Source organism: Leuciscus leuciscus (assembly GCF_965113295.1).
Source record: "Leuciscus leuciscus genome assembly, chromosome: 23".
NCBI lineage: Eukaryota > Metazoa > Chordata > Actinopteri > Cypriniformes > Leuciscidae > Leuciscus > Leuciscus leuciscus.
The window spans coordinates 24137390-24164121 of record NC_138747.1 but is presented as its reverse complement, the minus strand read 5'-3'; the positions used below and the strand labels follow the sequence as shown (position 1 = coordinate 24164121).

At 36.4% G+C, this 26732-nt stretch overlaps 1 protein-coding gene and 1 long non-coding RNA gene across 2 annotated transcripts; one reads left to right on the top strand and one right to left on the bottom strand.

Annotated features, from left to right (window-relative positions):
- Window positions 1–1811: 1811 nt before the first annotated feature.
- Window positions 1812–7209, top strand: LOC309487797. The gene is made up of 3 exons (XR_014201932.1): window positions 1812–1995; window positions 4107–5509; window positions 5707–7209. It is a non-coding gene; the product is annotated as an uncharacterized lncRNA (long non-coding RNA).
- Window positions 7210–10431: 3222 nt separating this feature from the next.
- On the bottom strand, window positions 10432–22621 carry bmp7a (bone morphogenetic protein 7a). The gene is made up of 7 exons (XM_082155604.1): window positions 22047–22621; window positions 17182–17374; window positions 14419–14561; window positions 13495–13710; window positions 13227–13303; window positions 13028–13138; window positions 10432–11928 (listed from the first exon to the last, which is right to left on the bottom strand). The coding sequence occupies exons 1-7, from the start codon at window positions 22441–22443 to the stop codon at window positions 11779–11781; spliced, it is 1287 nt and encodes a 428-aa protein (XP_082011730.1). The 5' UTR covers window positions 22444–22621; the 3' UTR covers window positions 10432–11778.
- Between the last annotated feature and the right edge of the window lie 4111 nt (window positions 22622–26732).

The window sequence follows — 26732 nt, the reverse complement described above, 5'->3', positions numbered from 1 at the left end:
ACACACACACAAAGTTGCATGATGTACCAACATTAAATAGAAATCGCTATATTGCTTAGTCAATGCGATTTTCGAATCGCAAACTGGCTGTGATTTAATTAGCTACAGTAAATATGTCAGCAGTGTGTTTTATGAAGCGCGCGCGTGCGACTTGTGATAATAATTTTCGGCTGGACGGTTCATTAAGCGGTTCGGTGCGCATCATTAACGAGAAGAAACTTGTTTACTTCTGCATGAGATTGCATTACACCAGAGAATTCAAATGTCACGAAAGGCTGATTCAGGTCTAGGCTACGTTTCCCAAAAGCATCGTGAGCTAAGTTGATCGTAGAGACCATTGGTGGATATATGTTCTACGATCTACTAACAATGCTTTTGGGGAATGCATTCATCTCTTTCGTCTGTTCAACTCAGCGATGTTGTCTTTCAGAGATGTGGTCATCATAAGAGTGCGTTGTTTGCATTCCCTCACGTGCATTTGGCTACCTACCAACATTTATGTTAAAAGTATTTCATATGTATACACACACGAGTTTGAAAGCGTTTCTACGCTGAACAACGCGATGAGTTTCACAACACTCGCAGCATAAATATTAATAGCTATTTAAATTGTACAGCTCAGGGGCCTCATTTATAAACGTTGCGTACACACAAAAGAAGGCGTACGCCGCTCTCTACGCAATAATTGGTATTTATAAAAAGCAAACTTGACGGGAAAATGTGCGGTCCTTCACGCAAACTCTGACCCAGGCGTACGCACAAAAACGGGTGAAATGAGAAATGGCGACACCGTCGGCAGATGGAAGAAACACGTGAAAGCGTGTGAAACTGTAGACCGTTGTGTAAAAGAAATGGCAATACTGCCTCTCATAAATAACATGAAGACTTCACAAAGCAAGTCTTACAATTAACAGCCTACACGAACACCCGTTTGATTGATCTGCAGTGTAAAACAAACAAAATCAAACGAAGATTATAACAGAAATGCAAATGAACACATATTTGCAAAAAGAAAAGTGAAATATGTCTTGCAATAATATTGGCATGTTATGCAATTCATCCTCATAACACATCTGTAGCTTGTCAGATGCAATCAAATGGATGGTAATAAAATGCCATGAAGCCATCACAATGCGTAATGACGTAATGAAAGTTACGTTTCTTGGTTTTCCTCTCTGTGTTTGCCATGATTTCGCAATCGATGAATATTAACTTGTGGGCGTTTCACTGACTTTTTATGGGCAACTATGGGCGTGACATGAAGCCGCAAAAGTTGTGCTACATTTAGAATTGATTGTGATTTATTAAGGGAAAACTGCGTAGGATGTGCGTGCGCACGGTTTTATAAATCCGAATATTTCTGTGCGTACGCACGTCCTATGTTTCATCCGTGCGCCATTTCTGACGCAAATCCTACGCAAAGTTTTATAAATGAGGCCCCTGGTCCTAATGTGAAATGAAATTATTTGTCTATTGTTTTTTTTTGTTTGTTTTTTTGTTCTGATTTGTTGTCATATCAAACTTTTGGTTAAGATTAAGCTTACAGCTTTTTTTCATTTCTTTAAATTTGTTCTGCCATGTCTGTGTAAATCAGTTGAGGCAGCCGACTAATACTATTCGGTATTCTTCACATTATTTCAACAGCCATTGGGCTGCTATCTTAATCGTTATCAAAAAAAAATTTGATATGTACCATAAGTTCGTATATTGCAATTCAACCTGTTTGTCATTCATACTATGACAAGAAAAAAAAAAAACTGCTCTAAAGAGAACTAATGCCTCCCACCCCACATTCATGCCACATTTGAGAGAGAGAGAGAGAGAGAGAGAGAGCAAGCTTCAGCGTCAGACAGAGTTAAGAGGAGAGTGGGAGAGACTGAGAGAGAGTAGGAGGAATGAAAATAAGAGTTTATATGCAAGTCAGCATCACAACTGGATGCACAGCATTTCATCAGCACAGGCCCTTATGTTACGTAAAGCAAGGGGTGTCTAGAGGTAAGATACATCTTTAATAATGTGTTTTGGCTGCTGTAGTACTTCTTTATATTCGAGAAATCATTTTATACAGTCAGAAATTAGCACTGTAAAATGTTGTTTTGTAAACGTTAATTTTTATTTGCAGTAATATGAATATATTTAAGCACAAGTTTATTTAACAAGAATATTTATTTAAAATATAAAAATTTAGTGGTTTAATTTCATTTTTATTTCATTTCATAACACTTTTGCTTTAATAAGTCAGCCTACATTATTTAATTTGTATGTAATACACATTATGTAATGCACAGTTGCATTTTTAGCTTTAGAGGGAAGTATGATATTACCAGAGCCAGAACCTCCTCTTTAACAATATGCAAGGTATATTGTGGTTATGTGCTGTCCTTGCTATGTAGATGGAACACTTTAAAAAAACAAAAAAAAACTCTAGAATTTCTTTTTGAAGTCAGCATAGAATAGATAAATCATGCTCTGGATAAATTGCAGAACTGATAAGGATTATTTTAGATCATTCAGTGGTTTATGCAATTCTGATTATTATTTTTTGCACAAATTCCATGATAAATATTCACTTTTGCATGTAAAAATCAGCTGTTAGCTGTCCTACCGTAATGAGCAATTCTTGTATTTGCATATCCCTCATTCAAATAAGCCCTTTGGTGCTGATGTTTTGTATAGTATTGCCTGAGAGGGTGTTATTGAAAAATGGTCTCTTTATGTTCTAAAGTATATGTATAGATTGAGGGCTATAAATATTGAAAGACAGTATTAGGTCATTTCATTTGAATAAAGAGCTGGGGGATTTGAATAAGTAAATACCTCTTTCAACAGTTCATTCATTAGGTGATAATATGTGATAAGAATGTCTTTCTGACAGCGTGGGAATTGAAAACTTTCATAAGTTCAACATTTGAATTCATAATCAAAGGAAAAGGACCGATTGTATCCCATTCAGAAATTAGATCAAACAAATATTTAGTTGTTCTTGATTCATTTCATTCCAAAACAGTAAGTGTTTTTAAACCTTTCCTACTTGTCAGTTATTTCACTTTTAACCCTTGTAGCAGTCAAACATGCACTGTTATTATGGACAATTTGTAGCCATAGAAAAGCCCTGACGGGGGCAGACTGAAGTTTGTAGACTAAAAGCTGGTGTGAGGCAGATCGTCTGGTGCTGAATGCTGTTATTAGTGTACCATTAAGTTTTCAAATTGTTAGTGAAGAGGCACTTGTAAAGTATAGAGCACTGTTTCCACAGCGTTACACTTGGACAAAAAAAGAAATTATCTTGGCAGTTAAAGGAGATATATGGAAACATTAAGACAGAGCCATGCAATAAAGCAGTTTTTATTTTTATTTTATTTTTTATCAAAACAACTTACCATGAAGTAAGGAAATGCACTGTTTAAGTAATCTGATGTATTTCTGAGTTAAACAGGATATTCAGTGATAAAAAATGTAAGACAATGTTCTGAATTGATTAGATCATGAAAAATAGTTGGAATCCGGTGTTTGGAGGGAGGGATTACAAAATAAACTGTAGTTACTCAATCTTTTTTTCAGAGGAAGATCTTATTACATTTTAATAAAAGTTGAGAAAAGTTTTACAAGTCGTTTTTTAATTTGAAATAACATGGTCTGATAAATAATGAGACCATGCATTAAGACAGTAAATAGGGTCATATTTGATTTTATGTTGAAATTAAAGTCATTTTTGTTTGTTTTCATTTGCTGATACAACAGAGGTCTTAGACTTTATACTGACACATATTGGCGTGAATGCGGCATTACACAAAAGCTAAAATTGCCATTGTCATTGCTATTGTAGAAAATGTGCTAATTGCATGCATAATTGTCATCCAATATTTATTTATTTACTGCACGAATAAAGTGTCTATTTAGTAAATGTGTGGTGCCCAGTTGGTTATTTTAATGTTAAATGTAAACTTCAAAAAGAATGTGCCTCCTAAAAGTATAAATAGTAAACATCACAATATACTGCATATTTAAGTTTAAAAATGTTATTTACAGAGGTTTTTTTAAGACTTAATATTGTATATGTTGCCTAAAGGTGTTTTTTTTTCTTTTCTTTTTTCTTTTTTTTTCAGAAATTCTTAGCACTGGAAACCACCCAACAGTTCTCCAGTTAGTGTGATGACATAAGTCTCCTTTGATACCTAAATCAATTTACCCATCACAACAACTCAAAGAACTATCAAAGCCTTGAATGCTAAGAGTTGATGCGCTAAGATTCTGAAAGCATCTTAAATGATCTTCCCCATAAGAAAATTTACACCATAAACAATTCATAAACTAAGTTATTGACATATCTCCAAAACCACTAAGCAAGACGTTTAAAGAGAGAAAGAGGAGGACAACAGATAATTAATGTCAAATGTGATACTGTGCAGTCTTTGTTGTGCTCATGGCAAGAAATACAAGTTCCTCCTCAGAATTAGAAAAATGGAATTCTGTACCAAATTCCAATGAACAGTCATCTGAACACATTTTTAAAACCCCCTCACCCTTTTGGAATCAAGAATTAATATTCAGAAGACCTAGACATGTACGGGAATCCACACCTGACATTGTCACAGATGCATTTAACTTGTATAATTACAGGTGTGATTTAGGCTCTGTGACTCCTGACCTCTCTTGTGTTATTGGAGCGAATCAGATCCACTCTTCACTGAGTCAGAACTCTACTAACAGTAGATATCTGCCACCTTCATCAAAATTACTTGTGACTGACCCAAATACGCTGCATAGTATTGGAAGGGATACTTCATACTGGAGTTATTTAACTCCAGGAGTAGGACATGGACTTGTCCAAGGTTTCAGAAAGCTGCCTAATCCACAAGTCGACCCATTGTCAGCTTCATATTTCTATACAGGGGTTGTAAGGGACGTTCTAAGAAGAGATATTCCAAATGAGGAAGTCAAAATGTGCATGCAAAATGAGAGATCAAAGTATTCACATTGGTACCACGAACCACAAAGTCAAAGAATCTGCTCCAAAAGAGACAGTGAGAGACATTATGTGAAAAACAACCCACTTCTAGGTTCTCTACTTTATACAGATTCTAATAAAAAACATTTTAAACACAACACAAAGTACAACCATCATCAGCCGCTTGATTTGAACTGTTCTACTCATGTAGTTCCTGAAGGATCAAAGTGGCAAGGTGAAAATCAAACAAGAGAGGAGCTCCCCCTACTGGTCTGGAGAGGAGATGCAGAAAAACACAACCACCTATCGAACACCATCACACACTCTACATCCTCCTCTTCTGCCCTATGCATTCTCCGTCGCTTTATAGAAGGCTCTTTGGTGGAGCTTGAGGGTGGTCGACTGAAGCGGGTGGAGGATTTAAGGACAGAAGATTTGGAGCAGTGTGCTCAATTACATCCTGAGCTGATGCTGAAACGTTTCACTGTGTTAAAGATCACACCTTCACACACACCTGCGCTGTCTTGTTTGCACGTGGAGATTGAGCATGACCACTCGCAGGTAAGCACACACATAGACAGAAAATATTCCTGACATGCTGCATATTGAGGAATAATTAAGTCTTACTATTCCAACCATCTTCTCTGAAACACAAAATATGTGTCCTGCCAATGATCTCTTTTTTTAGAACAATAAATGAAGGGACATAGGGAATAAAAATTATATTAAATTATAATGTCATTTTCAATTTTCTGCAGTTGTCTCTGGAAGTGAATGAAGGGCTGCCTTTCTTCGTGTGTGGGCATGGCTGGTCCTCCTGTAACCCTCAACACACAAGTCAATCCTGCAGACTACATTGCCGCCAACTAAGGGTGGGTGACGTGTGCTTGGCACTGACGCATATGCCCGCTTCTTCATCACAACCTACCAATCAGGACGTAACTGAAGTGGCTGGACATAATTTGGTCCCGAAGTGTAATGCCGAAAAGAAGCCCACACCACAGATAAAAGATAAATCAAGAAAGAGACACTTCACAGCTCCTGAGTTCAGGGAAATTTCAAAAATCAAAGATTGACCAACTAAAGGCTGAATTATATATTGTTGAATTATAGCAAAAAGTTTATTTGCTTTTTAAAAGAATTACAGTCAAATATTACACATAATATAAGTAGGCCTATGTGTAAATTGTAACTGCCATCTTTTGCAAATATGTGTATAGTAACTGCAATGTTACCAAATCAAGTACGCTACCATTCAAAAGTTTGGCGTCAGTGAGATTTATGGTCACATTTACTATGGTTTACTATGTACTTACATAAAAAAAATTTTTTTTTTAAAAGATGGCACAATGTACTTATTGAGTTCATGCTGTATAGCAAAACGCTTTTACTGCTATTGCGGTAGGATACAGGTAAGGGAAGGGAAGGGTCAACAGTGTAATTATAGCAAGGCCGTAACCATGTCTTACATTTTTTTGCATTAAAATAGTAAAACATTTCTTGTCTCGTCACACTCAGTTAGGAATTATATGAATCACATAAATTTTCCATTCAAAACAGCCATATTTGTGAAGAAGTTTGCATCACTGGATGTTACTGTCAGTCGTTTAACATTTCAATCGTAAACCAGTTGACATGTATTAAATAATTTTATATTTACATCTTTTATTTACTCTCTTTTGAACTGAGGCTTCTTGCTGTAAACTCCACCTACTTTGATTTGATTGGCCATATCAATCATTCTGACATTGATGAACGCTGAGGCAGACCAAACTATAAATGTAACTTTTACACCTTTGTTATCCTAACAACATACAGAGTGCTGCGCAATGGAGTGCAAGAATTTCAAATATTGGATAATTAAAAGAAACGTTTTCTTGAGTCAAATCAGCATATTAGTATAATAAGAGTTATAGCTGATGAAAACTCATCACAGGAATGAATTACAATTTAAAATATATTATAGAACTTTTTTTTTTTTTTATGTAAAAATATTTCACAATATTTTGTGAGCATAGATACTTCTTTCAATAAAGATTTAAAAAAAAGAAAATCCCCAAAACCCCAATCAACCCCAAAAGTTTTGAACAGTAGTTTATTTAGTTAGGCTACAAGACGCATATCAGACCTTTTTACAACTACCACAGTACAACAACAAAGTAGGGTATTACAATAGTTATTTTTATGTTTTGCAGTGTATAATTGTTTGTAAGCTCACACATTGATATAAAGGGCATCTTACAAACCTTTGCGATATCTGATATTGGACTGATATTGGATATTGATATTGTTTTTTCTCTCTTTTTTTTACTTTTTTTTTTTTTTTTTACATTGGACTTAATGTATGTTAGCTTGGTGGTAATATGCTGGGGTACTCCTAAAAGCCAACCAAATAAACAGCATATTTAGTCCTACGCAAAAATATTTATGACATAATTTCCTTCTCAACAGTGTATACATTGTTTTGTTTTAAAGCATGTATACATATGCAACCCACAGATGTTTATAATACCTGGGGGAAAATATCTGTTATCATTTCCATTCAGACACACAACTTCATGAGATAACTGGATGCCACTAGCTGAATTAAACATGCAATATAATGAGGGCATGTAACAACAATAATGTAGCATACTGCTGTTTGAAATATTTGCATAATGTATTCTGTTTTACACACTATTTGTAAAAAGATATTGTAGGTAGTAAATAGGTGTATGGAATATACTTGTGTTCTTTTCTGAACAAGGGAGTCTATGTAATTTCTAATGCCGAGTTAATCATTAACATTCTCATGTCCATCCCATAAGTAGAAGCCCTCCGATAAAACAACACAAAACATCTAATTTTATAGAATATTTACATTTACATTGTTTGATTAATGTGGAGTGGTTACTTTGTGATTTTTTTGGTATTGCAATTTTCATGATAAAACATATTTCCTGGACAACATTAAAAATATATATATATATATATATATATATATATGGCATATAAAATGTTTTTCAGTTCACCAAACATCTGGTTTCGAAAATCATCTTTTCCATCACTGGAGCCTCTCTTTAACGAACCGCTACAATGTTGTATTGTATCGACGTTATTAAGAACAGCTGCACGGGTCACATTTTCATCTGCCAAAATCTATCACCTCCTCTTTAGACAGTTTTATTCATTTCATTTTATCATTTGATTTATTCCGAATGTTCAGATCATAACCAAATGCTCTCCCCTGATACCGCCCACCTGCTGGCTTGGCCACTCTTCACAGGAGAGGACGAGCTAAGTGATGACTCGGATACTGCAGGTGCACACATCCTGCAATACTGACACATGAGTCACATGAATTACCAGACACACACACACACACACACACACAAGTGCGCTATCTTTGGTGGGACTCTCCATACACATAATGGTTTTTATACTGCAAACTGTATATTCTGTCCCCTTACACTAACCCCTAAACCTACCCATCACACAAAACGTTTTGCATTTTTACATTTTCAAAAAAACTAATTCTGTATGATTTATAAGCATGTTTGAGACAAACACGAGTCTGTGTGGACTTACCATTTGCATAATGTTTTTTATACTGAGCTAATGATTCTTTCTATTATTAATCATTAGGTTGTCATGAGGTATTTATTGTGGTTCAACATGTTCCCTTATTTAGAATGATTTGGTGTTGTGCAAGATCTTATCAGAAATCTGTCCCCAATTAACCCAAAAACACTTCCATCCAACTTTTTATGTGTACTCTAGTGTCTGGTAGAAATGACATTTATCTTTTTATTCTTAATTAAGATATTTATGTTATTAATGTGTTTAAAATTACATATTGTATTACAGTTACTATAGTAATTACAGTAATGAAACATTTCGGTAACACTTTCTATGAAGCCCATGCTTATAATGAATTATAGCCCCATTTATACTTATTTAGAAGTATTACTATTCTATAAATATATTTATAAAGACTCATTAAGACCTATACTGCATTATAAGGACAGTTATAGTTACATTCATATTATTTTTATAATTATATGTCATGCATTTGCTTTTTCAATGTGCATGCTCATAATCCATTATACACTAATTTATAAATGATAGAATAAAAAATAGTTCCAGGGACTATCTTGTTTGCTGTACCAATTAGTTATCAATTATGTCTTTAATGGCTAATGTTTGCATTAGAGGTCATGAATGGTAATTCTAATTTGTTAAAATCTATATATCCTCAGCCATATGCATGGTATTGCTTATAGCAGTTTGGAATTACACTGTAAAAAATATATATTGTTGCAGTGTTTTGCTATTATGTAACATAAAAAAAATTTTGTATTAATGATTTCTGTGTTTTGTTTAGTTTTTTCTCCATTATTTTATTGCAGGAATTATTGTTCATTAGTTACATTTACAAGTAAGCAACTTAAAAATGTAAAATGAGCACATCTTTATAATTTCTTAACATTTGCTTTAGGAAAATTGCAGCCTATGTTTTCATTTTACTTAAAGCCATCAATTATGCATTTATAAACTCACAATAAGTATTTATAAGAACACAATATATTCACTTGACAGGAATAAATCTGAATTATTAAAAAGTCAATGTAACCATATACGACTGACCAATTAATACTTATAAATTAGTGTATAATGGATTATGAGCATGCGCATTGAAAAAGCAAATGCATGACTTATACGTAATTATAAAAATCATAGAAATGTACCTATAACTGTTCTTATAATGCATAGGTCTTAAAGGGAAACTCCACTTTTTTTGGAAATAGGCTCATTTTACAACTCCCCCAGAGTCAGTTGAGTCTTACCGTTTTCGAATCCATTCAGCTGAACTCCGGGTCTGGCTGTACCACTTTTAGCATAGCTTAGCATAGATCATTGAATCGGACAGGACCATTAGCATCTCTCTCAAAAAAATTACCAAAGAGTTATCAGCCTAGAAAATCGCAACTTTTAATTTTTTCCGTCAGTCTTAGTACACAATGTAACTACAGAAGAGTCAAGTTTTAAATAGGAAAAATATCGAAACTCTTTGGTCATTTTTTTGATAGAGATGCTAATGGTCCTGTCCGATTCAATTATCTATGCTAAGCTATGCTAAAAGTGGTACCGCCAGACCCGGAGATCGGCTGAATGGATTCGAAAACGGTAAAACTCAACTGTTTAACTCTGGGGGAGTTGTAAAATGAGCCTATTTCCAAAAAAAAAGTGGAGTATCCCTTTAATGAGTCTTTATGAATATATTTATAAAATAGTAATACTTATAAATAAGTATAAATACAGTAGAGCTATAATTCATTATAAGCATAATTCATATAAAGTGTTACCAACATTTCCTTTTCTTTGTGTTTCAGATAGCCTTTGTTTAGCAAGATACCCGCTTAGCCTAATGGCCTACTAACTTAGCATAGAGCGTTAACTGGTTAAGAAAAGCCCTGTTGTTTAGCCAATACAAGAGATTGTGATAATGTGCTATTGTTTTTATTCAGGTATATTGAGAGGATCTTGATTGACACTCTTGTTTGACACTGGATTTCTCAACAACAGAATGGGGGTCAGAACAACACAAATACACACATATTGAGACAGAAATGTAGCATGAGAACCTATTCTATGCTCGACATAAGTATGTACAATTATTAATGAATGAGATCCAAAGTAATTTAAATATATTCACTCGAAATCAATTGCCAGTGGAGTTGTAAACACGAAACTATGAGCTTGACTGAAGCCCCTAAAAGGCCAAATCCAGGTTTTTTTTATGACTGAGGAACTGATAACTGCTGAGAGAAAACATGTGTTCTTTCATGTATGCGATGAAACCAAAGTGACTCCAAGGCAAAATTGAATTTCATATTTTCTGCAGTCCTGTTTAAACGAATGCTGAACATATGTGAAAGGGTTTGTTGAGTGTCCTGAAATAGTGCAATTATGTGAAGAGTGAAAATATTGCTTTGACTCATTGTAACAGACACCCAGAACTTATATTTCTAACTCACATCTTGTGCTGAAATACAGTGGGGTCTAAAAGACTGCGACCACAAGGAATTTCTGTGATTTAACATATCATTTAAACCTGCAAATAAACAAATTTTGATGTAGAATTCAAAATAAATATTTAAGATTATAAATTCTCCCACCGAAGCACACATTTTCAAATCATGCTGAAAGAGGGACATACCAGGTTCTAAAACATTCTCAAATTCATATTTGTTTTTCATTCAACTTTTTACTCACATTGTTATGCTTATAATATAATTATTAAAGGAAAGGAAATATTAAAAAATAAAATAATTTTCATTTCACCAAAACACAAGCATTTTCACTAGTGGTCTCAGATCTTTTGATAAGGTTAGTCATGGCAGGATTTTCCCAGAAATTACTTAAGTGAATTATATACAGAAAACATGCCATAGTGTGTACAAGTGTTTTTTTGTAATTACAACTCTATAGAGCAATGTGCTTAAATCAATTGCATCTTCCCTGATCAGTCTGGTTAAATCTCTGAGGCTCTCTGTATCTGCTCATGTCTTCTTTGATACTCCAAACTTGGCTTTCTATACCGAAATGAAAGCCAGAAGGCCCCACACTTGACTCAGCTTTGGTCAACCTCAAACAATTCCAGGAGTTTTGAGTCTTACATGAAAATGAATGCTTTGAGGGTATTTTCTTCTAACAGAAAAGTCCAGTTTTGATCCAGTAATGAGTCTCTTTCCTCACTGGGCACCTGATAGTCACTAAAAAAATAAGTATTTGCATCCCGTATTTTTTCCATACTTTATGAATCCCTCCGGCAAGGGCAGAAGTAGTGATTAGTGGCATCCACAGGCTCTGACGACCATGTTGCGGTACTTTTTCAATATTACATTGGAACTGTCATCGAAGTACAAAACAGAAATTCCGTGCAGCTGAGTTGGAGCGCAGCAGGGCTTTGGGACTGTTTCTGGGTTTATGAAATGGACCTAGAAAGACCAGAGAAATCAATTATTTTAAGTGAAAAATTATGATTATAACAGCTGCAGAGCATAAGTATATAAATGTTTAAAACTTGAATACATTTTTTATTAATAATGTCCATCTCCTCTACAGAACTCCAAAGAGGGCTCTGCAAATGTAAGGGCTTAATTAAGGGCACTGCTCTTAACCCCAGGTTATTGTCGTTCTAAACCCCACTTTTAAACTCAGGTAAAGGAATGTTTCACACTTGTAATTTAGAAGAAGGGTTAACACCAAATGAAACATTGCTCCGGAGCAGGGTTGGCACCGCTTTTTGGGTTGGCCCAAACGTGCTCAGCCTGAAACAATGCTGTGTTAAAATGTTATGGTGCTACACAACAGACAACCAGTCAAGTACCTTATATTATTGTGTTTTGAACAGTCACAGAAACACTGCATGTTGTATAACATTTTTTATAGAAAAATGTCAAAAGGTGATGGAAGAGACTTTAATTTTTACATTTATAGTTCGAAAGCTCCATTCAGGAAAAACTTGATAGTACAGTCAGATATATATATAATATGGGGTGGCACAATGCTAGAGCCTTTATGTAAACAGGTTGTGTGCTATGTTCGTCCAATCAATGACACTGCCACATCAAATATGCAAATTGGAATGTTCACCCAAGGTTTAGGATTTTACAATGTGAAATGCCATTAAATGCATATCCAGGATTAATTATTAACCCTGGGTAAATTATGAGCAGTGTGGAACGTGAAGCAAGATATCCCAGGATTCTGTTTAACTGGGGTTTAGAATGGCCAGGGTTAACTATTTCAAGTGTGAAAAGCCCTTTAGAATACCTTGGCTCACAAATTTTCTACCAGTGCGGTTTGATGTTATTGACGTGTCACCATATTTTAGTTGAGCTTTATGTACTTGAGTTGATCAATAATTTGACCCTATTGATTTTCATTGTATGGACAAAAACAGCCGAAACATTCGAAAATCATCATGTAAGAAAGACAATAATATGAGACTGAAATGACATGTTGATCAGTAAATGATGACAACATTTTTGGGTTAACCATTCATTTAACGTAAAAAATGATTGTGGGACTTACCAGTGTCTGTACAATAGCATGGTTTGTGGCATTCATATAAGAGTTCAAAGGAAACACACATTCTCCTTCACAGTAGTACGCAGCATAACCCTCTGGAGCAATGATCCAGTCCTGGAAATGCAAGAAAGATGAGAAAGTTTAGATGAGATAAAGGCATACAATAAAAGAGCAGTCTGAAACACTTAGCTCATCACAGTACCTGCCATCCCAGATCTCTGAAGCTCACATAGAGTTCATGCTTCTTGCAGCCTTGTTTGGGATCTACGCTGGCACCGTCTGCATAGAACAGGAGGAAGGATAATTGAATGTAGCACATTTGTATGTTAATAAACTGTACATTTATTAGGGTTAGGTAGTATGATGGTATATACTGTATGTCGGTTGGTAGAATAAAAAAAAAATGCATAAGGCTGAAAATTACAACAATGAACAAACACAAGATAACATTTTATTGTAAAAAGTGTCACCTGTGGCCTCAGCTGTCTTTAAAGCCACCTGGCTGGGTGCAACACCAGGTTTGGGGTTTTTAGAACGGTGGTTACCCCTCTGTTTGTTTCCTGATGCTGAGCGTACACTACGGAGGTGGATTCCTGATGCTTTCAAAAACGCCACCATAAATGGCTGCTTATTCTGAGGTCCACTGCTGCCCACCAGACCTGCTCTCCTTGGGTTCATTCTCTCACCTACAGAGGGCGACATGAGTTGCATTATGACTTTAAGATAGATATTCTGCTTATGAGTTCTCATGTTACAATGTTTTGTTTTTGTTGTTCAGAACAACACTCAAGCCCCCTGATGTTTTGAGACATTTTTTTTTATATATATTTTTTTTTTATATCTTCTTTTGTCTTTCACAGGTGAAAGAAATGCGTACAGGTTTGGTTTGACATGATGGTTAATAAATGATGACATAATTTACATTTTTGCCTGAACTATCCATAAAGGTTTAGTTCACCCAAAAATGAAAATTCCAAACCTGTAAGACCTTCGTTCATCTTCGGAACACAAATGAGAAGCTTTCTGTCTCTCCATTGACAGCTTATGCAACTACCACTTTCAAGCCCCAGAAAGGTAGTAAAGACATTGGAGATTTAGACAAGAAATTGGAGATGAATATTTTGTAAATAAAGTGGTAAGTTTTGTTTTATTGTGCAAACAATGCACTCATGGAGTCAAATGGATTCCTTTTTTTGATGCCTTTATTACCTTTCTGGGGCTTGAAAGTGGTATTTGCGAAGGCTGTCAATGGAGGTTCAGAAAGCTCTCAGATTTCGTTACAAAGATCTTCATGTGTGTTCCGAAGATGAGCGAAAGTCTAAAACGACGAGTAATTAATGACAGAATTTTCAATTTTGGTTATGTTATAAAGATATCTTGATATTTGAAGTTACCATATGCGGTTTCCAGAGAAAGCTGCAGTCCCAAGTTCTGACCAGGTTTTATGACCCAGTGGTTACTGGTGACCGTGAGGTCAAATACCAGCCATCCTTCTTCTGCCGCCCATACGACTCGCGAGTCCAGCAGGTACAGCTCCCTAAGCAGGGTCAAAAGAGGTCATATATGGGTCAATAGCTCTATACTACGATAAAAAATAAATAAAAAAAAGCGTATAAACAATAAAAAACACATGTTGCTATGTTCTGGGCTTACTGGTCCAAGTCTTCAAGGCCGCACATGACATACAGAAAAAAAAGAAAAAAAAGATATTGTGGCTTTGAATTAAGAATTTGTTCCTATGATTTATTCATTTGTTTACTTGTTTTAGGTAAATTGTGGTTTCTAATTTGTGGCCACAATATCTTTTTTTGTCATGCAAGGGCGCTGTACAAGTCAGTAGTAGTAACCCACCCCAACATTATTATGACATTTTAGTCCAGAGATATGGCTTGAATCGGGCCCCCTGTTCAGTGTAAGTCTATGGGAGTTTTCGTCTGTTTGATTGTCTGCCAGGTGAAAATTAAAAGTCAGATTGTTTAGTAGTAGTAGTAGTAGTAGTAGTAGTAGTAGTAGTAAAGTAATTCCCAACAAGTCACATGAGTTTAAGGGAATCATTTATGATGCATTAAGTGTGAGGAACAAGATACAGGCTGAACTTTAATGTTTATGGGTGAGTTTGCTGAAATAACAAACTACAGACATAGAATAATTAGACCTTCTAATTTATGTAGTGGATTTACATTTTCTATATATTTATAGTAAAGGTGGGGTTACATTAGCGAAATTTCACAGGCAAAATAGGTCCATTCATCGTCTATTGTAAATAGTGTACCCTGCTGAAAAATACAGCATAAACCTGGCATAAATTCCATGTTGGAAGCTAGTTGGTAGCCATAGCTGGTCCACAGGTACTCCTGCTTCCTCTGCTGTTGACCAGCAAACCAGCAACCAGCAACCAGCATCGCATGCAGGTCCTAGCATGCAAAACATACCTGGTGACCAGAAATGCTGGATTTTTCAGTGAGGTAGAAATGTATGAAGCATAACCCACACATAGGTAACTTTCAAACCAAGCAGCTTCCTGGTCAACACAGAGCGAATCTGCGAGACCATAAAACTGTTACGAAATCTGCCAGAAATTTGCCAGACAATGGTAAATGTGGCCACACCTTAAATGTCTCAATGAGACTGTCACTTCGGTGTACAGTAGTTTAAATGTAAAGCATAATTCATAATGTAGTCGAATAGGAGCATCATTAGCATAAACATCGTGATTCCTTCATGAGGTTTTCTTTGCAGACAAGGAATGAGAAGCTAAAATGTCATCTCATGCCAGAACTTGTTATCCTTCTCAAATAAAGATAACACAAAATAAGCTCTATTCCAGATAAGAACTTGAGGTCTGGCTCATATGACCCATAAAATCAAAAACAACTGACGCTGCACAGGCAACAACATGTTTCCAAGACAGCTCAAAGTTCTCTCTTATTAAATGTGGCGTTACTTAAAAGACATCAGATTGTCCTCTGGTGATGAAAACAGGGGGCTTCTGGATGGTTTTCCTGAACAATGACTTGACTTACAGGTAGGATTTCAGACCTTGAGGGCATCAGGAGACTAGGTGTCTAGTCGCCTTGCTGTCTGTGCGCATCAACGGGGCGAACCGTCTCTGCATGACAATGGGTGAGGTGCAGGAAGGATGATTCACAATGGGTGGTCTTCACAGGGAATGTGTGCATCGGGGGTGGATAATGCTTTAGTGTGCATGTAATTTAGGACAAGCAATGGAGAACTTAAGAGAGAGAGTCTGTCTGAGCATGTCTCACCTGGAGGACTTCTTCAGGTTTGTTACTTTATGGACACAATCAGAACTTTCCAAAGAGGTGTGATCAAGGATGAGGGAATGAAGGGAAAATCATTTTGAGGAATGGGGTGTTTCTCCAGATGTCTGAGGCGAAGAACTTCCCTTCCACTGAGGACTTTGCATCTCAATAATTGACAGTAATAGCTTTGTAATGGCGGCGGCCCTCACTGCTTGTTAGTGGCCACACCGTAAATCAGATAGAGGAATTCTGTGGGAGCCCTGGCACTAGACAAATCAGTGTGTGTGCGTGTGTGTGTGTAGGCCCATTCCTCCCACATTTAGGCTTAACAAGTGTGAGTGGTGGCATATGTTTCATTTCAGACATTTCACTGTATTTTTTATTATGACTAGAGGCCATAAGACACTGCTCTATTAAAAACCCAACCAACTTGAACATACCATTAGCTTTCACATATCTGAAAAATTATATCCTTTACTCACAGCTGACACAATAAATAACAAAACCATTAAAGGCCCAGGGCAAACAGATGCACATCCAAATTAAAGTCAATGTGAAACACCATGCCCATTTTACTTCCAATATCTGACATATTTTACAATAGAACAGATTTTCAATGAAAGAACAAGACGTGATATCATACATTGATAATTGATTGGATCATGAAAGTGAGTGTTACATTCCACAATAGAACATAAAGTTGGAGGGGAGGAGTTGAGAAGGGATTTGTAAAGTCAGTCGAAAAAGAAAGTAGTTTGAAAGAAGTAGCAATATCATTGCAAACTTCATGCACTGTTGAATCATGCACAATTGAACAAGGAATGTTCTTGGCAATGTCATGGGCTGAATGGCCAAATACAATTATTTTTTCTAATGTATTTTATAATGACATACCTTTTGGGCTGCTGTCGAAGCACCTGGAACACACTGACACGGAATGTCTCATTTTCATAACGCTCGTGCACAAAGTCCTTGTAGATTCGGAACTCTGCAGCAGTCAAGGTTTCTCCCGCCGGGATGCGGGAGAGGTCAAAGCGGAACTCTCTACGGTGCTGATGATATAAATGGAGGTCTTCATCTGGGTCCACTTCAGAAAGAGGGAGATGATTGAGTAAATGAAAGTTAATTTGTATGAAATGTAATTTAACTGTCTTTCAAGAACAAAAAGCCAATTCTATTATACTTTTATTTCTATTATCATTTCATTTAGCTGCACATAAACATGCAATAATCTATTATTAATATTAGCTATTTTAAGACAATAATGTGAAAAATAGTCACAGTGTGACTGTCCTTATTATGTGGATAGAAATATATATATTTTTTTTAAATCATTATCTAATTGGTTAACTTCTATTTGTCCACATTCATTTCTTGTTGAGTGACTCCCCCAATGTAATGTTATTAACTGATATTTTGCATAGAAGTTATCTATGTAAAATGTCAGAATCTGTGCTGAGTTGGTTAAAAACTCAAGACGGGTTGGTCTCAATGCAAACTACAGGCTTTTGTCTCATTCAACTTCACAGTGCCGCTGCCCACTAATGAGTACACACACTCACACCACAGCATAAGTCACCATAACCAGACTTCATTCTGTCAGAAACACAGTCGAGTCACACTGAACGCTTACACTTGATTGCCTCACCCACATCACTGTGTCCAAAAAAGAAATGTTTGCTTCCATAAGCCAGTGATTGATCTGGGCGCTGGGTACCCTGGGGAGCAAAGCTGGGGGAGAAACCACATGCCCTGCACCCACCCACCATAGACTTCAATCACACACATGTGCCAACCACAAGAAAAGTTCTGTTAAGAGCCTGGCCCGGAAACCAACGGTGCCCCACATATACATATACATATACGTAATGGATACACATGCACATTCAGATGGTATATTGGTGGCTCAGATGGAGACTCCTTGGCATGCTAACCTGAGAGACCTGTTAACTGTGGTAAATTAATCTAATTCCGGATAAGGAAGAGGTCTTGTGTAGCATCTGGCTTGTTCCAAATATTCTAGACATGGTTGACCACATCTGGGAAAAGGTTGTTCCTATCCTGTTGAAAAGACCACCATATCACCAGCATATGTTGGGTTGTGGATGCTGGGATCAACTAGCTTCACCAAAGATGATTTCTGGTCACCATTCCAGCATAACCTTCTGAACCATCATCGAAATTAAAACAGTTCCAAGCTAATATTTTCAGGGGATAGGCCTTATTTCCTCTGTTGTTGGCAATTGGCATCTGAATCTGTTAATCCATACCCATGAACATCTCCATGAGTGCAGAGAAAAAAAAAAAAAAAATAATATGAATGAAGTCTTAGCCGTCACAGACGTGTTGTTTCGTCCCAGCCTTAACTCAGCTAAGGCCATCCTCAGAATTTCCAGTCTGATGGTGGCATGAGCAGAACATTTCCTGGAGGTATTGTGGTGTTTTTACAATGCTAACCAATCTGTCATCCTTGATTAACACCCCTCCACTTACTCCAAGGTTTTCAAGTGACATCCTGCAGGTATGCAGGGAATAAGTCATGATGATTCCTCATCTTTTCATGCACATCCTGTCTGTGAGTTTGCGAAGCATTTGAGTCTTTCCCTACATCTCACTGTCTTGCGAGAGCACAGTTACTGGTGAAGCACTCTGAGAGGAAGAACTCTGAGGTATGTGCATACTCAAAATAGCGAGTCATTTGTTTGACCGCAATTAAACAGTGGAAAGAAAAACATGGGTATTTTATGGAGGTAATAATTGCTTGTATAAGGTTTGGTGCATTTATGTGAAGTACCATATGATGCAATGATCTGACCTCAGATATGCATGCTGCACCATGTGATGTGTTCTAACACTTAAATTCTTGATCTGAGGACAGGAATGAGGGCCAATACACTTGGCAGAACAAACCATTTTAATTGTTATAATCTCTGTTGAGCTAAACCAATTACTCTTGCAGATGCAAGCCTTTTCAGTTGTGGGATATGTGCTATCAATCAGTTAAAGGTTTTAATCAAATTATATACATGACAATCAATCAATCGCATATATCAATATTTGCTTAGAAAAGCCCTCAAAAGACAATTAAAAGTTAATTAAATGATTGCATAAACTTTACAAATAGTGGCTTTAGAAGTTAACAAGAGAACATTCTATTGTCTCAATGCTAGGCTAAATGCTAAATATCAGACAATGACAAATGTGTTTTCTGAGATGGCTGAAAAACTAATTGGGGGTCTAATCGGCTTTTGATACCGAGGCAAGAAATCTGAGGTAAGATCTGCTTACTTTCTTCAAAATCAGCTTATGAACATAAACGGGTCGATTTGTATGCTGCTTGTTGTACGAGCTTCTACTTTGAGTTTAGAGTTGCAGGGAATTTGGATTAACAAATCACATAAAGGATCACTGTTCATTTTTGTTTGGTTATGATAATCTTGGTCGACTTTTTATCTTAAATGTAAACTGACTAGGTGTCTGCTGCAGCCTCATGTTCCATGTCAAACAATTCATTTAATGCCTTTTTGGCTTAAAAACATGCCAGTCTAAATGTACCAGGCCAAATAAGTGCGAAAGGTCTTGATTTTGATAAGAAAGGTTGGGGAGGATTTTTACATTTTCATGGAGCATCAGTGTCTGTGTCAAACTTCCAAGTGAAACACGTAAACATGGAAAATGGGAGTCATTTTAACCACAAGCTGCTCTATGAGGTCACAGCCAGGTTGCTGGAAAACCACAACCTCTTTGTAAATTAAAACTAGAAAAAGAAAGTTTGGAAAGCAAAATTTGATGTTAGCTTGACAACGCATTCAATTTTACTTGTTTTTTTACAATTAAACTTGTATTTTATTTTATTTAATTTTTATTAGGTCCATTCCAACCAGTTTTAATCTTAGTCTGTCAAAACAGACAAGAACAGGAGAATGTCAGAATTATTAACACATTAATATTTTAGATAGTTGGATAGAAAAACCTTGACAGGAAGTTTAAAACAGTTTGAAGGCTATATAAACATTGTGCAGTTTGAAGAGAGGTGTGAAGTTTGAAGGTTGTTATATAATCATTGTGTGCTTATACTCTTTGGTATTTCAGGTTTGAAGGGAAGCATGTCTACCTAGGAGGTTGTGGTTACTTGACAAGCTGGTTGCTTGGTAGTTGCTAGGGCCTTTAAATGTGTTTCCTCAGGTGATTTCTAGGTAGTTGCAAAGGTTCTAGCTGATTGCTACATGGTTGCTAAGGTGCTCTGTAGTTGCTAGGGTGTTCTGGGTGAGTTCCAGGGTGAAATTAGTCTGCCAGTCATCAGAAAGAAAACACCCTGTGCTACACCAGCCCGATCACCCCGTCCAACACTGATTCCAAACACATCATACACCTGCCCACTCATTAAATGTCTAAAACATTTGAAACAAAGACAGGAATTGGGTTTAAGAAACGTTCAAGGAAGTCCCTGACCGGATCTTGACCTTCTGGACTTAATAAATACACATTCTGGCAAAGACATTTGCATCATTAGTTTCAATTCACACAACTGCATTAATGCCCACATCTCGGAATAAAATTAAAGCCCCGCATTTCAAATATTCAGCATCTCTTTCGACCACACACATACACACTTTTCACACAAACTAAGAGGTCTAGTCTTGAAAGCAAGAGTGTTTGGATGATGTATGTGACCCTCCATGTCCACTGCCCTCAGCACTCTCCAAAAAATGCCTCCCTAAATCCTAGTCATGCGAAACAAAGCCCCATTAAACCCGATGTCTCAGAGCTTTGAGAAGATTCTGTGGAAATTGGATATGCGGTTGCTGCCGTACATTTAACTGTTGAATAAGTCAATTTAGGAAAGTAAAAAAAAAGGTTACTATATGTACTTACTATATTAATATCAGCACATTTTGCATAATTACAAGTAACTAACCAAACCAAACCCTAACCGTAACTCTATAGTAGGTACAGGTAGTTAATTAATTTTACTCAGTCCCTTTTTGAGTAAGAACAATGTAAATACCTTAAAATAAAGAGTAACCCCCCAAAAATTATCTCTCTGAAATAGAATTATTGCATAACACATTTTTTGTATGAAAAATTATAGCTGCTATCCCAGATTTGGGCATTCATTTGCTGAACACATTAAATAGTAAGAATATTTAAGATATTTAAGATTTGAGCTAATCACTAGGCTATATAATCTAATTTTTATCTAAATATAGTTTAGCATATGAAAATGTAGAATTAATTAAAGTGTTTTCACAACAAAATAATCCCAAATGATTGCTTTTACAAGTTTTACTATAAAACACTTCAGGTTCAAAGTAAAAGCAAATGGCTTTGGCAGCAAAGGATCATTCTCCAGTTAATACACCTTTTTATAATGTAAATAAACAAGAGCCAAAAATAACTTTTTGTCATCTCCAAAGAGTCATAGTTCTCAAGAACCCAATACAATCAAAACGGTTCTTGATATGAAAAGGGGTTCTTTGCTTGACCTAAAAACCATTCAAATAAATAAAAAAAATAGCCTAAATCTAAGAGTAGGCTAAATGATGGAATCACCAAGAATCAGAATCGAATCCTAATATCCTCTTTTCTAAACTGATTAAATTACAATATGATAACTGATCTGATATTTAATTTTACTCTTAAGTTACAGGATTCGTGTTTTGCTAAATTCCTTTAGCAATCCATAGACACTTTTTTTAAAAACATTTTTTTTTTTTATAAATGATGTGTTTTAAAGATGATATATCATAAATGCTTACCCAGATTGACAAAGCTCATCACCATGTCGGCATCGCTGAGAAAACGACTGTCTTGTTGGGTCATCATCGGGGGTCCCGGGGTCGTGTACGCCGGTTCATAAGAGAACGCAATCCCGCTGCGTCGATCTCCGTCCTCCAGGATGGCGTTATACAGATCCAGCATGTACATGGGAGCTGCGGTGTGTCTCTCGAGCAGGAGCGGACGGGGCCGGTGCGGCAGCCCGAGGATGGAGAGGATCTCCCGCTGCATCTCTCTGCGCTCCTGGCTCTTCAGCCGCCGCTGGATGAAGCTGGACTGAATGTCATTCTCCAGGGTGAAGTTAGCTTGCATTGCGTCCGCGAGCACACTGCAACCACACGCCACTATCAAAGTTGAGATCAGCTGCACTGGAATCATATTGAATAACTTATCCTTGAAAATAATAATGAAGAATAAGTCCTAGGCTGATTAGATAACTTGAAGTCTTGCTACTTCATTAGATTATATCATGAAGTTGAGTTGATTTTAATCCTGAATGTGTTGAATAATCCAGACCGGAGATAAATCCAGCATGATCTGTAATGTTGCACTGATGGTCTCGTTACTTCTGATGTGTCTACACGCTTTAAATAGCCCGCTGAAGCTCGTGGGTGGGGCGCGCGCACATGGGCTGTCTTTTAGTAAACAACATCATAAACATAAGCGTACTATACTTTGGTGAAAATAATGTTCTAATTAGTACAGGCACATTTCTATAGCCTATACGTTATTATAATTAGGGATCAGTTTTACTCTTTGGAATAGCTCGATGTCTACAATGCTGGCCCTCCTAAATAAGCAATCAAACAAAAATAAAAGTAAATACAATTAAAAAAATGCTTTTTCAAAGAAAAAGGCTCTGGTCATGTGACTATTTACCCAACCTAAAAAAAAATACAGTTAACTTTTTCAACTATAGTTGACAACTCTGTATAAAATATTGGGCTAAGACATTGGGCTGTCTTTTAGTAGGCTAAACAACAGTATTAAAGTGATAGTTCAACCACAATTCTATCATCATTTACTCTCAGTTTCTGGTCCCCACTTCCCCATTGACTTATATAAGAAAAATGTACATTTACTATTGCTCACTGATACAAACTGCTGGCCTTTAATTTGCTGTTGACAACTCTTTGTATTCAACCATTTTTCCTTGTAGACCCCAAAAACTAAATGTGGGTCACAAATGTGTCACAAGTTATGGGATTTAGTTCATATGGAGAACTCAGCAACCATTGATTTCTTCAAAATACCAGTACAGTTATTGTTACAATAAAATTGGGGTATCTTTAAGCCACCAAAGTTATAAAAAATAAAAAATAAAAAAATAAAGCAATAATGAGATCCCATATTCATGCATTATTATTTTACAGTGGTAACCATAGCTGTGGTATTTGGGTGGAAACTATCATCGTGATGCATTTTTGTACATTTAGCTATCGCTTGCTCGGTGCCATAACAGAATTCTGCTTTATTTATTTTCTCGAGGTTAATAATTGTAGCCTTATCCATCTGAGCACACAATCACCACCTGACCTGATCAATGAAAACACCCAGCACATCCTTGACCTGTAGCCTGCCACAGGGTACGATGTAACATTCCGTCTGCCTTAATCTCTGTCCGATTAGGGAACAAACATCAGGCAAGTCATGACAGGACCCTGTTGGGGATTCTGAAAGTCAGAATGACAGCTTCAGCATGGTGATCTGCCATGTTGACTGACCACCTGCTGTGGTTCGGGCTCCTTTTCCCTATGAGCAGCCCGGAGACACCAGTCTGGCAACCAGCACCACCCTCCTGCTGTGTTTCCAGTCTGCGTGCACCCGCCAGCCTGAGCCAAAAGGTCAAATGAGTCCCACACCCTGGTTAGCTCATACGTGCACTGCCCATGCTGAAAGGCACCAGTGATCTCACCAGCAACTCTCTTTGTCCTACGATTAGTCCTTCCCAGACATTTTTCCTCTGCAGACCTGGGCTTCGTTTGGGTGAGGGATGATGGTTGGGGGGGTTGACAACCCAGAAAGTTGTCCTGGGCCTTGTGATGAGGGCGGCCCCCTAAGGTTAGCCTACTCATTGGGCCCCAGAAAAGAACAGGCCAACCTATAAAAATTGCTGCAGACATCCATGATTGTTTCACTGTAAAAAACAAATCTGTCTCTCTTTGAAGCTGCCTCTCCTCTTTTTGCGATCATAATGTGTACTTAAATAAGTAGGATCTGCTGTGTGTTTTTTAAATGTAAACTGTCAGGAAATAATTACATTGCTCATTCGGATTCGTCATGAGAATAACAAGACATCGACTTCATTCAACATGATTTAACCCTGTAAATCCTGACATAATAGTCAGAAAATCTGACTTTTAGTTTTTTTATTGAATCTTTAGACCTTTGCGTATGTGTTGTTTGTTGAGGCTTTATATGACTCATATAGCATAATATAGGAGCATATGGAGTTTATACTCATTCATAAGTACATCCATAAGTAGAAAAAAAACCCTACACTTTTAGCCAGAGGCACAAACTGAGCAAAAATAGACAATTTGGTATTTACATGGCCAGGACAAGTTAAAATTGCTGATCAATGAGATCTTAACAGTCTAGCTGGCTACTTAAAATGGATATAGCCTATAGTTGCTACTCTCTATTTCACAATAATATGTCTTAAGATATGTACAAGTTCTTTGGTTTTTATTGCTGGGGGCGGAGACAGGGGGAGGGGGATAAACTTTGCTCAAAATCACATTTGATATACATTTTACCATGATTTTTCAAAAAACTATATGCAGCTAGCTATGGATCAAGTAAACCTATAAGTAAAAAACAGTAAAGATTTCACAGAAAAGAGACCTGTATCATGACCTGATGTCTTTACAATTAAAAGCCTTTTGCTAAAAAAGTATCATCAGATGACAGAAAGCAGGATAAATTGTAGGCTATAAAACAAGCTTTTCAGCAAAGTTTTTTTTTCATGTTAATTATTTAAAATATGATACACCTTGAGTTTTTGCAATATGGTTTTAGTGTTTAAAAGTTCAAATAAAGGAATTGAAGAAATCATATAGGCAAAACATGCATTTTCTTGTTATTTGGGTTATTTTATCATTTTGGTCAGTGTTTTTTTTTTCTTCTGATTCTACCAGTTAGCCCATGTGAGTTTAAGATCTTGATTCCCAAACAAGCTAATTAGTCAACATTAAGCTAATAACCCAAAAATGGGAACAAAGAAGCATCCTCAAACAAAACAATTGACAGGTAGGTTCTCTCAAACAAGATCATGTTGCAACTGCAAAAAGCCACTATTTAAACCATTTAAAACATATTTGGTAAAGCTATTCAACCTGTTGCACTATTCGATTGCTTAATTGAGCATGTTAAGGCCTACTTGTATTGTTTGATTAATCGCTTCTGCATGCTTAATTGCAAGTTTTACTTACACACATGCTTTATAGGCTATATATATATATATATATATATATATTCCTTAGCCTACATAAATGAAGATTTTTAGCAAGACTAAAAGCAGCACTTCACACGTTTTGAAGGGATGTTTTGCACCACAGACGCATGGGGGAAGGGGTCTTTTAATGTCAGAACTTTGTTGATGGGAGATAATCCTACGACTGGTAATTCACGACTTTAGATTCTTTGTGCTAAAACAAAGAGCTAGGAGCCGCTCTATGTATGTACTCGACTTACAAAACACAAGATATGTGCTAATGTAATAACACAAATAGGCGCTAATTGCCTACAGTGAACGTGCAAGTTTGTGCGTCTCAAGTGTGACCGCAATCTGCCCACCCTAGATAGGCTACCATGCATAACATGACGAAATAGGCTAAGAAGAAGAAGAAGAAGAAGAAGAAGAAGAAGAAGAAGAAGAAAAACAAAGATTAATATTATTTAAATATAGGTTTATTTAAAATAATAAGAAGAAGATGGGCGTGGACATATAAAGGCTCAAAATAATTTTGGGTGAATGTCACTTTTTGTCCGATGGAAATTGCAATTATAGCAATATAGCAATTTTTGAAGCTGACATTCTACAATGTAAATGAATATGTATTGTACAGATACTTGAGTAACCTCTAGTAACCTCATAAGACAAGTGGGCACTTTTAAAAGGAAAGCAAATTTCCAATTTAGCCTATACTGCCACCTTCCGGAGAAAATGTGGTAAAACAAGGAGATGAATCGTCAACTAGCAATTTTAAAGCCATTTTTTATTTTATCTAAAGTATGTTTCGAAATATTCCAGGTAGTTCAAAATCATTTTACGTTATGTTGCAATGGGGGGAAAAATGGAAAATTCATTTTGTTCTTAGGTACAGCGACACTTTGATTTTTATAGAAATTATTTTCAACCATCTAAATTAAAAAGGGATTTTTTAAAAACTCTTAAAACAAGAGTAGCCTGTTATTGCATATTGCAATTCATGATCATGGTCAATCTAGTGATAATCTTCAGGCATGTGCATTATTCTAAATAAATAACAACACAATAACATATAAAGAAGGAACCAAGCTGTTTTTGTTGTTGTTGTTGTTGTTGTTGTTGTTGCGTGTAACATCACATCCTGAATGGTTAAAATTATATAAAAATATAGCCTTTGGATTTATCGCTTTTGTCTTTGTAATCGCAACAATCTATCACTGCACAAGTGCGCATG